Genomic DNA, 11,803 nt, shown 5'->3' with positions numbered 1-11,803 from the left:
TCTGTATGATCAACTGTGTGTGTGTGTGTATCCTGAGGTTGAATGTGTACCTGCTCCCTGTGAAACACAGTGTCCTTTTTCATATGAATTATAATAAATCAATATTAAACAGTGTCCAAACTGTCATGGAGTCATCTGTCCATTCTGTCTGTTTCTACAGTTACCATCCAATACTTTTCTAGAATAAGGATAAAGCATTTTGTTGAGGTTTTGGCGGCTGGCTTAAGAAAGGATATATTACTAACATCACAGTTGTTTGGGCCATATCTATTCTTAAACCATGTACAGCGCACCCCCACCCCATAAATTCACACAACACAAATGTTCCATGGTTAAGTTAGAGAGGTCTGTTGCCATAATGCTAGTCTTACGGCTGACTCGGTCCCAGCAGGAGTTGTGAGATTTACACACACTTAGAGACGAGACCCAGAAGAACAGAAACAACACTCCAAGTGTAAAAACTGACACCCAAGCAGGGGCCAAACCACAAAACGGTCTTGGGGAGTGAGCAGCCAACATACACACTACATACACTGAGTGGACAAAACATTAGGAACACTTTCCTAATATTGAGTTGCACCCCCTTTTGCCCTCAAAACAGCCTTTAATTTGTCAAGGCATGGACTCTACAAGGTGTCAAAAAGCGTTCCACAGGGATGCTGGCCCATGTTGACTCCAATGCTTTCCCACAGTTGTGTCATGTTGGCTGGATGTCCTTTGGGTGGTGGACCATTCTTGATAAATACAGGAAACTGTTGACTATTAAAAAAAACTGTTGGGTTGCAGTTCTTGACACACTCAAACTGGTGCACCTGGCACCTACTACAACACCCCATTCAAAGGCACTTAAATCTTTGTCTTGCCCATTCACCCTCTGAATGGCACACATAAACAATCCATGTCTCAATTCTCAGAAATCCTCCTTTAACCGGTCTCCTCCCTTCATCTACACTGATTGAAGTGGATTTAGCAGGTGACATCAATAAGGGATCATAGCTTTAACCTGGTCACTCTATGCCAACTTGACACAACTGTGGGAAGCATTGGGGTCAACAAGGGCCAGCATCCCTGTGGAACGCTGTCAACAACTCTGTATGGCTTCATTTAAAAGGAGGATACTTTAAACAGGGATCCATTGTCAATCCAACAGAAATGTAAGGTTTTAATCTGTAAAGAGCCCACTCTTCAACATAGGATGGGCCTCTCTTAGTAGCTTACTAGAAAACCAGTTTGGATCTAGATACAATGTGGGCTTTAAGAGAAGTTTAATGCCTTAATATTTAATCGTTTTAACCCTCCAAAATCATGCTTGCTTGAAGCCATTCCTGCGTTGTCTTGGCTGTATGCTTAGGGTCATTGTCTTGTTGGACGGTGAACCTTCACCCCAATCTGAGTTCCTGAGCGCTCTGGAGCAGATTTTCATCAATGATCTCTCTGTACTTTGCTCCGTTCATCTTTCCCTCGATCCTGACTAGTCTCCCAGTCCCTGCCGCTGAAAAACATCCCCACAGCACAATGCTGCCACCACCATGCTTCACCATAGGGATGGCGCCAGGCTTCCTCCAGACGTGACGCTTGGCATTCAGGCCAAAGAGTTCAATCTTGAAACCAAGATTGGAGCTCTGTCAGAGTGACCATTTTGTTCTTGGTCACCTCCCTGACCAACGCCCTTCTCCCCCGATTGCTCAGTTTGGCTGGGCGGCCAGCTCTAGAAAGAGTCTTGGTGGTTCCAACCTTCTTCCATTTAAGAATGATGGAGGCCACTGTGTTCTTGGGGACCTTCAATGCTGCATACATATTTTGGTACCCAGATGATCCCCAGATCTTTGCCTCGACACAAACCTGTCTCTGAGCTCTAAGTACAATTCCTTCGACCTCATGGCTTGGTTTTAGCTCTGATATGCACTGACAACTGTGGGCCCTTATATAGACAGGTGTGTGCCTTTCCAAATCATGTCCAATCAATTGAATTTACCACAGGTGGACTCCAATCAAGTTGTAGAAACATCTCAAGGATGATCAATGGAAACAGGATGCACCTGAGCTCAATTTCGAGTCTCATAGCAAAGGGTCTGAATAATTACAGTTGAAGTCGGAAGTTTACATACACTTAGGTTGGAGTCATTAAAACTCGTTTCTCAACCACTCCACAAATTTCTTGTTAACAAACTATAGTTTTGGTTAGGACATCTACTTTGTGCATGACACAAGTTTTCCAACAATTGTTTACAGACAGATTATTTCACTTATAATTCACTTTATCACAATTCCAGTGGGTCAGAAGTTTACATACACTAAGTTGACTTCCAGAAAAATGATGTTATGGTTTTAGAAGCTTCTGATAGGCTAATTGACATAATTTCAGTCAATTGTAGGTGTACCTGTGGATGTATTTCAAGGCCTACCTTCAAACGTAGTGCCTCTTTGCTTTACATCATGGGAAAATCAAAATAAATCAGCCAAGTCCTCAGAATTTGTTTTGTAGACCTCCACAAGTCTGGTTCATCCTTGGGAGCAATTTCCAAACGCCTGAAGGTACCACGTTCATCTGTACAAACAATAGTATGCAAGTATAAACACCATGGGACCACACAGCCGTCATACCGCTCAGGAAGGAGACGCATTCTGTCTTCTAGAGATGAACGTACTTTGGTACGAAAAGTGCAAATCAATCCCAGAACAACAGCAAAGGACCTTGGGAAGATTCTGGGGGAAACAGGTACAAAAGTATCTATATCCACAGTAAAACGAGTCCGATATCGACATAACCTGAAAGGCCACTCAGCAAGGAAGAAGCCACTGCTACAAAACCGCCATAAAAAAGCCAGACTACGGTTTGCAACTGCACATGGGGACAAAGATCGTACTTTTTGGAGAAATGTCCTCTGGTCTGATGAAACAAAAATAGAACAGTTTGGCCATAATGACCATTGTTATGTTTGGAGGTAAAAGGGGGATGCTTGCAAGCCGAAGAACACCATCCCAACCGTGAAACATGTGGGTGGCAGCATCATGTTGTGGGGGTGGTTTGCTGCAGGAGGGATTGGTGCACTTCACAAAATAGATGGCATCATGAGGGAGGAAAATGATGTGGGTATATTGAAGCAACATCTCAAGACATCAGTCAAGAAGTTAAAGCTTGGTCGCAAATGGATCTTCCAAATGGACAATGACCCCAAGCATACTTCCAAAGTTATGGCAAAATGGTTCAAGGACAACAAAGTCAAGGTATTGAAGTGGCCATCACATAGCCCTGACCTCAATCCCATCGAACATTTGTGGGCAGAACTGAAAAAGCGTGTGCGAGCAAGGAGGCCTACAAACCTGACTCAGTTACACCAGCTCTGTCAGTAGGAATGGGCCTAAATTCACCCAACTTATTGTGGGAAGCTTGTGGAAGGTTACCCAAAATGTTTGACCCAGGTTAAACAATTGAAAGGCAATGCTACCAAATAGTTGAGTGTATGTACAGTGTATGTACATTTCTGACCCACTGGGAATGTGATGAACGACATAAACGCTGAAATAATGTGATGTCTCTCTGACATTTTACAATCTTAAAATAAAGTGTTGATTCTAACTGACCTAAGACAGGGAATTTTTTACTAGGATTAAATGTCAGGAATGATGAAAAACGGAGTTTAAATATTTAGTATTTGGCTAAGGTGTATGTAAATAAGGTATTTCTAAAAACCTGTTTTTGCTTTATCATTATGGGGTATTGTGATGTCATTATGGGGTATTGTGATGTCATTATGGGGTATTGTGTGTAGATTGATGATATTTTTTGTTGTCATTAATCCATTTTAGACTAAGGCTGTAACGTAACAAGATGTGGAAAAAGTCAAGGGGTCTGAATACTTTCTGAATGTACTGTAGATATGGTGACAGAGGGCAACCTGAGAGGTTAACCTGTACGTGTTCATCTACAAAGCCCTTTTGGGTAAACTTCCTTTTTATCTCTGTAGTCTGGTCTCCTTCACCACCAGCAGTTACATTACCCAGTCTGCTATGTGGTTGCTAATTCAAGTCCCCAGGACATTTACAGTATTAGGCAAGACTGCCTTCTCTTCTTGTGCATCAGACGCATGGAATAGTCTACAATCCATGCTTCATCTAGACCACTGAATTTAGACCACTGAACATCTAGTGCCACTGAATTCATTAAAAATGTTGATGGGAGACTCTGTTACAGAGAAGTATAAATGTTTTTTTCCCGGACAGATCATGTTGTTGTATTGTATTGTATTGTTGTATGTTTTAATTCTGTAATGTATTGATTGTTGCTGCCTTCTTGGCCAGATCTCCCTTGAAAAAGAGGCTCTGGGTCTCAATGGGCTTTTCCTGGTTAAATAAATAGAACTTGTTTTACGGCTCTTGACAATTCCCGTATTTATTATCTTACGTGAATGATTGTTGTACATTCCTTTTACATATTTTGTTAGAGATTCTCCGGAGATTCTAGACGTACTGTATCAAACACTTTCTCAAAATCTGCTCTAAAGATTAAACCTGTTTTCCTTCCATTCTCATAGTTTTCCATTATTTACAGTAGTTGTCTAATGATGTCTCCAATATATCTTAAGATATATATCAATATAATATATCTTAAGATATGTCAATATAATATATCTTATATATATATCAATAATATATCTTAGGAAACCTGATTAATAATGTCCGGTAGGACCTATTTTATTCTGAGTAATACATTTTGCCAATATTTTTAAATCACAACATTGAACAGTGAAGGAGGTGTGTTCTTGGCACATCTCTATGGAAACTAGGGGGGACTAGGATGTGGGGTGGGGACGTGTAGATGGAGAGAGAGAGAGAGATTAAATGGATCTAAGGGTCCTACTAGGGAGAAGAAATTGATTCCCCACATTGGAGACGAGCGGCTGCAGGTTGGAGCTGGGCTGGAGGCTTGGAGACGTCCAGGAAGGTGGGTGTGGGAACCCCATGCGGCTCCATGCTGATCAGGAACGGAAGTTTAATGGGGATGCTAACGGGTCATGGCTGGCTTGTAGTCTATTCACAGTTTACATCTAGAATGTAAATTCATCACATTAACTTGGAGTAAATGTATTCCATCTCTTTCTGTGAAACTGGCCGTATGTTTACTATTTTGACTGTCCGTCTCGTGTTCTCCTCCAACATGCTCTCAGCCTTCATTCACTTTGAGTGTCTATTTACTGACTCTACTCTCTTTCTCAATGTTCTCATTGATTAAGCAACCTAAACCTGAACTGCTAATCTATCTTGCATTAGACCATTCAATTGTGCCTTTTCTTAACACATTGGAGTACATTTCCCTGACCTTTGCCTTCCTGCCCTTACGTGTCCTTAACACAGATTTGGCAGACACTGCTTTCACACAGACCACAACACACCATGTAGGGTTGGAAGCAACAATACACACATTCTACAGAATATTTACTGAAATGTTATCTATGCAGACTTTCCAAAATACTGCTTATTGATGGAGTTGAACTGGAATTCCATTGAAGTACACGACCGGTCAAAAGTTTGGGGTCACTTTGAAATGTCCTTGTTTTCCTTGAAAATATACATGAAATGAGTTGCAAAATGATTAGGAAATATAGTCAAGACGTTGACAAGGTTATAAATATAGATTTTTAATTTAAATAATAATTGTGTCCTTCAAACTTTGCTTTCGTTAAATAATTCTCAATTTGCAGCAATTACAGCCTTGCAGACCTTTGGCATTCTAGTTGTCAATTTGTTGAGGTGATCTGAAGAGATTTCACCCCATGCTTCCCGAAGCACCTCCCACAAGTTGGATTGGCTTGATGGGCACTTCTTACGTACCATACGGTCAAGCTGCTCCCACAACAGCTCAATAAGGTTGAGATCCGGTGACTGTGCTGGCCACTCCATTATAGACAAAATACCAGCTGACTGCTTCTTCCCTAAATAGTTCTTGCATAGTTTGGAGCTGTGCTTTGGGTCATTGTCCTGTTGTAGGAGGAAATTGGCTCCAATTAAGCACCATCCACAGGGTATGGCATTGCAAAATGGAGTGATAGCCTTCCTTCTTCAAGATCCCTTTCACCCTGTACAAATCTCCCACTTAACCATCACCAAAGCACCCCCGGACCATCACATTGCCTCCACCATGCTTGACTGATGGCGTGAAGCACTCCTCCGGGATCTTTTCGGTCTCACAAATGTTCTTCTTTGAGATCCGAACGCCTCAAACTTAGATTCGTCTGTCCATAACACCTTTTTTCCAATCTTCCTCTGTCCAGTGTCTGTGTTATTTTGCCCATCTTAATCTTTTATTTCTATTGACCAGTCTGAGGTATGGCTTTTTCTTTGCAATTATGCCTAGAAGGCCAGCATCCCGGAGTCGCCTCTTCACTGTTGACATTGAGACTGGTGTTTTGCGGGTACTATTTAATGAAGCTGCCAGTTGAGGACTCGTGAGGCATCTGTTTCTCAAACTAGACACTTATGTACTTGTCCTCTTGCTCGGTTGTGCACCGGGGGCTCCCACTCTTTCTATTCTGGTTAGAGCCAGTTTGCGCTGTTCTGTGAAGAGATTAATACACAGCGTTGTATGAGATCTTCAGTTTCTTGGCAATTTCTCACATGGAATAGCCTTCATTTCTCAGAACAAGAATAGACTGAGTTTCAGAAGAAAGTTCTTTGTTTCTTGTTAATTGCAAAAGGGTTTTCTAATGATCAATGATCAATTAGCTAATCCAAGTTTATAATGTTAAAAGGCTAACACAAGGTGCCATTGGAACACAGGAGTGATGGTTGCTGATAATGGGCCTCAGTACACCTATGTAGATATTACATAAATACATTTAAAAAGCAATTTCCAGCTACAATAGTCATTTACAACATTAACAATTTCTACACTGTATTTCTGATCAATTTTATGTTATTTTAATGGTCAAAAATGTTGCCTCTCTTTCAAAAACAAGGACATTTCTAAGTGACTCCAAACTTTTGAACGGTAGTGTATATATGTAGCACCTGTTATTAGTTAACATCCTCAATTATAACTCCAGGTAAATTATAGTGGGTGTATAGCCCAGAGAAAAGGAGAACAAACACAGGCATTAAAAGACAGAGACACAAGTCCATTTTATTCAACAAAGAATAAATCCATAGATTAATTGAGAACCCAACAAACAGAGGAAGCACTACAAGCCAGGCTGCTGCTAACTCGGCCTCCTGGGGCGACAGGCAGGACCGCAGGAATCACAGCAGCGGTGGAATACAAGGGAAAATAGATTCAACCGAGCAGGAAGAGGAGACGTGCTGCAGATGAGGGGGAGAGAGACGAGGTCACTGATCCAGAGAGAGCAAGAGTGAGAGAGAGAGAGAAAAGCAGAGAGAGATAGAAAAGTAGTGAAAGGGAGAATAAGAGTTAAAGAAGCTGATGGAGGTGGTCTACAGGGTGCCCCCTCCTCTCCAATCCCCCTCTTCAGCTCTCTGAGAGGAATCCATCCTAGGCCAGTGTGTGTTTGGTGTTTATGTTAAAGTGCCCCCCCTCCTCTTCCTCCCTTTCTCCCATGGTCACGGTGATGACGGATGAGTTAAACCCCTGCTCAGGAGAGGGAGATGTGAGGGAGTGAGGACACGGACACACACACACGCGCGAGCAGCATGCACGCACGCATGCACACACACACACACACACACACACACACAGGAGGGCAGATACATACAGAAGCACAGCCATGCACACGGACAAAGACGCACAGGTGCATAAACTAAACCCAGTCCATGCTATGATTAGATACACATTAGTCTCTGTGGTTGATTTATTCTGTCTGTTTGTGTGGTTGTGATTACTCATGCCTGTGTGTCTATATATATATATATATATATATATATATCATACATACATACATACACAGTGGGGAGAACAAGTATGATACACTGCCGATTTTGCAGGTTTTCAATTTTTTTCAATTTTATCCCTGATGTCCTTACACAGCCTTCTGGTCTTGGCCATTGTGGAGAGGTTGGAGTCTGTTTGATTGAGTGTGTGGACAGGTGTCTTTTATACAGGTAACGAGTTCAAACAGGTGCAGTTAATACAGGTAATGAGTGGAGAACAGGAGTGCTTCTTAAAGAAAAACTGGTCTGTGCGAGCCAGAATTCTTACTGGTTGGTAGGTGATCAAATACTTATGTCAAGCAATAAAATACAAATTAATTACTTAAAAATCATACAATGTGATTTTCTGGATTTTTGTTTTAGATTCCGTCTCTCACAGTTGAAGTGTACCTATGATAAAAATGACAGACCTCTACATGCTTTGTAAGTAGGAAAACCTGCAAAATCGGCAGTGTATCAAATACTTGTTCTCCCCACTGGATATATTTGTGTGTGTGTGTGTATGTGTGTGTGTGTGTGTGTGTGTGTGTGTGTGTGTGTGTGTGTGTAGAGCGGAGACCAGGTTGGACAGTATAGACGGGACTCCATGCTTAGCAATGATCTCCAGGGGTCAAGGTCAGAGGTCAAAGTCAGTATAAGTTCCAGTAAGGCCACAGCAGGGTCGGTCACTCAGCATAGTCTGTCTCCGCTGTCGCCTTGGCAACTGTGGTGGCCACCTTGGTAACTGTTGCCAAGCGCCCCGTAGGCCAGGTGGGCTGAGGGCGGGGCGGTGGGGCAGTGGGAGGGGCTAGATGCTGGGCCGTTGGCGGGTAGTATCGTAGGATCGACACACCTGTGACTGAGACACCACCCCATGTTCCTCCTGGGAGAAGGCATAGCCATCTATAGAGAGAGAAGAAGAGGGACAGGTACAGTGAGTACACCACTGTATGTTTACCTACCTACATAGAAGTAAATCCGAGGCTGGGACAAGGATACTCACGAGACACGTTGCTCTGCTGCACAGAGTTTTTGCGGCCCACGTTGGAGGGTGTTTTCCTAAAGACCCGGGTCAACAGGTGGGCACGCTCGTTCAGACTGGAGGAGAAGAGACAGACAGGTAAGTTAACCAATCACAGCCACTGATTGACAGGTTACAGGGAAAATCTCTATATCAGGTTAACACAACCAACACAACAGGTGGAAGTACTACTCCGAGGGATAACCAGTCGTATGACTGTGGATCACCTTTTAGTCAGGGCAATTTCTATGGCAACGAATCCTTCAGAACTAACCTGCTCTGTAGCAGGCTAACTCCATTTATCCTGAATGAAGTGTCTGAGCCGTGAGTTAAGGACCAAAGTAAATCAGATTCCCTCCCTCTTACAAAGATTGCGACATTATCCCCATCATTTCAGGAACAAGACTGATTCAATATTTTATTAATCAAAAAAGGTATTGTTGTGTTTTTTAAAAATATTTTTTATATTTTTATTACCAAAGTAAATAAAATAAAGACGGCCCTTCTAAAAGCCTATTTCACACCATAGCCTGCAGAGTTTGAAAGATAATTTTTCAGCACAAATGAACATGTGGCACCGACTCGCCCATGGATTGATGTTTCAGTACTGTCTCAATGAAGAGTTTGGCGTTTGACTAGCCATGTGCGACATGTAGCAGGCTTGCAACTGCGCGTACGCTTTGATTACACTGACAGCATCATTGCATTTTGGTACACCAGAATTACATTCATTTCCAATGAAAACGCTGCGTTTGCCTTGCAGCATCGCGCTGCAGAGGCAGTTGCAGTGCGTTCGGTGTGGTGCATAGCATACGTTGGATTTATGGAACATACGTGTCAAACTGTATGCGTTAAAGGCTTGACAAAAATGGTAGCAGAAGGTGAATGTTGAACTTTTGTTGCATACATATCCAGATGATACTGCAAACTATTTTGCGCAAGGACGTTGTCGGTGTGTTTGAAGCACTAGAGTTAGCGGCAGGCGGTCGAGCAATATCCACCGTCATAGTATGGTTAAAGCCTGAGCTGGTATGTGAAGCTAACTGAAGCTGGCTGGCTTTAGAAAATCCTGAGTAGATCTAGCTTGCTTCGTAGTACAGTCTTTGATTGTGACCGAACACTCTGAAGCTTAGCTTGAGTGTCACTGGCCTGCTATACTACAGATGAAACGTTTTCAGAGCGTGAGACGATTCATTTGAAATTGAACCTGGGAGGAAGCAGCGCCGCTGGGTTACAGGCTCGCGTTGCTCAGAGTAAAATTACACTCTAGGTTCTGGTCAAATTACGACACAGCTCACCCCCGAGAACACTTGATAAAGTGACTCGCGCTCTGCTCATGCGGTCCAGAAGTTACAACGCCCATGTCATCCTGTCTGTGCTATCGTGCCAACTCCTTGTCACTCATTCTCAGGCCAATGACTTGACAATAACAACCTTTGGCATTGGCAAGAGCACAAACAGATCTGGGACCAGGCTATGATTTCCTTCCCTTTTATGCACACATATAGGTGAAAACAATGGGTAGTCCACCCTATTGCTTACACCTTGAAGACCTGCAGATCAGAGGTCTTGAAGGAAAGGAACAAGGAAGTGAGAAGAGATCATTTTGTACTATTAGGACATGGCATAGGCACCTGTCTTTCCCACTAACATGGACTTTGCTGATAAAGGAAAGGAGGGAAAATGTACAACTGTGATGTGTTTGTTGTCTACAGATATATTGCACTAGTAAGTCTCTCTGGATAAGAGTGTCTGCTAAATGACTAAAATGTCCATGTAAATAGCCGAGTCCTTTTAGCATTATAGAAGTCAAGCCCTGCCTAGACCTTACCCCAAGACAAGACAACTTCTTGATGTGACTACCAGAGCCAGACCTGGTAGGGTAGGGGCTAGGGGGCTGGGCATATGTCTTGGCTGGTACTGAAGAGCAGATTGACATTCAGTTAATCCAATCCCATCTCATTATGTGACTGCAGGGCAAACAGACAGCCATGTTAAGCCCCCCGCCCCCATTCCTCCTGCTCTCTCTCCAGAGGAAGACTACACCCTCTGTTTTCCAGGACAAACACCATCATCCCTCCTCTAAACATTCACGCTCACATGCAAACACGTACAAATTCACACAGACAGACACGCATACATCCCCCAGCCTTCCTCTCTCTCAATCCTCCTCCTCACTAATGGCAACGCTAAACATTCTGTTAACAGTATCCAAACAGAATGTTTCCTAACAGAATACTTCCCAGATTGTCTGATTCCGCTGTGGAACACGGTAGGTTACTTCTCTAGATCAGGCAGCCAATGAGGCATTAAATCACATGAGGGGTTTCCCTGGCACTGGGGCAGGGGCCCTGATCCGATCCACAGAGTGTGTGGACCCGGGCCAGCCTCCCCAAGGTTACACTTCTGAGCAAGCAGCAGGGACCTATTCTTTATGGTACCACAGGGAACTTAGACCTGGTGTGTTTGGCAAAGCCTGAAAAAACCTCCTGAAGTTTTGCAACCATATCATTCGCCAAAGAAAATGAGGTCTGCTAAATGGATGACAAGGTGAATGAATGAAGAACAAATTGATAGACTAAAAAATAAATATATAAATAGCACATCTGTAAAGTCATGCCTGAATCCGTCGCCCCTGTAGTGTCGCTGTCTGAAAGGGGAGTGAGACTCCAAACAGTCCAAGAACGCTCCACATCTAATTACTTCCCCAGAGAAACTTTGGTCCTCTACCTTTCCCATCCTCGTCCCAATCCTCTCCCGTTATGAAATACAAATACAGATGTGTGTGTGTCTCCTCTGTGCCTCTCACACTCCTCAATGCTTTCCATGGTCGTCGCTGGGGGTTCCTACCCATGTCTGGGAGAAGGTTCAGCCCAGGCCAAGGGCCTCACCTCCAGGCTAGGGAAGGCTGTGTGCACCCAG

At 43.2% G+C, this 11,803-nt stretch overlaps 1 protein-coding gene across 8 annotated transcripts in view; it reads right to left on the bottom strand.

The window, feature by feature from the left end:
• Positions 1-8,359: 8,359 nt before the first annotated feature.
• The window catches only part of atp8a2 (ATPase phospholipid transporting 8A2), a 64,571-nt gene continuing 61,127 nt past the window's right edge, over positions 8,360-11,803 (bottom strand). For 5 of the 8 annotated variants that reach the window (XM_042298848.1, XM_042298849.1, XM_042298850.1 and 2 more), the window contains 2 exons: positions 8,864-8,958; positions 8,360-8,763 (listed from right to left, as the gene is read on the bottom strand). In XM_042298848.1, the coding sequence (XP_042154782.1) occupies positions 8,669-8,763; positions 8,864-8,958 (190 nt within the window). In that variant the 3' untranslated portion in view covers positions 8,360-8,668. Of the gene's footprint in view, positions 8,764-8,863; positions 8,959-10,712; positions 10,802-11,803 lie in introns of those variants that run through there. The other 3 variants (XR_006079030.1, XM_042298851.1, XM_042298852.1) reach the window with 3 other exon arrangements.

This window comes from Oncorhynchus tshawytscha, linkage group LG16, assembly GCF_018296145.1.
Source record: "Oncorhynchus tshawytscha isolate Ot180627B linkage group LG16, Otsh_v2.0, whole genome shotgun sequence".
Classification (NCBI taxonomy): domain Eukaryota; kingdom Metazoa; phylum Chordata; class Actinopteri; order Salmoniformes; family Salmonidae; genus Oncorhynchus; species Oncorhynchus tshawytscha.
The sequence above is the reverse complement of the archived record's forward strand: the minus strand, read 5'-3'. Positions and strand labels throughout refer to the sequence as shown.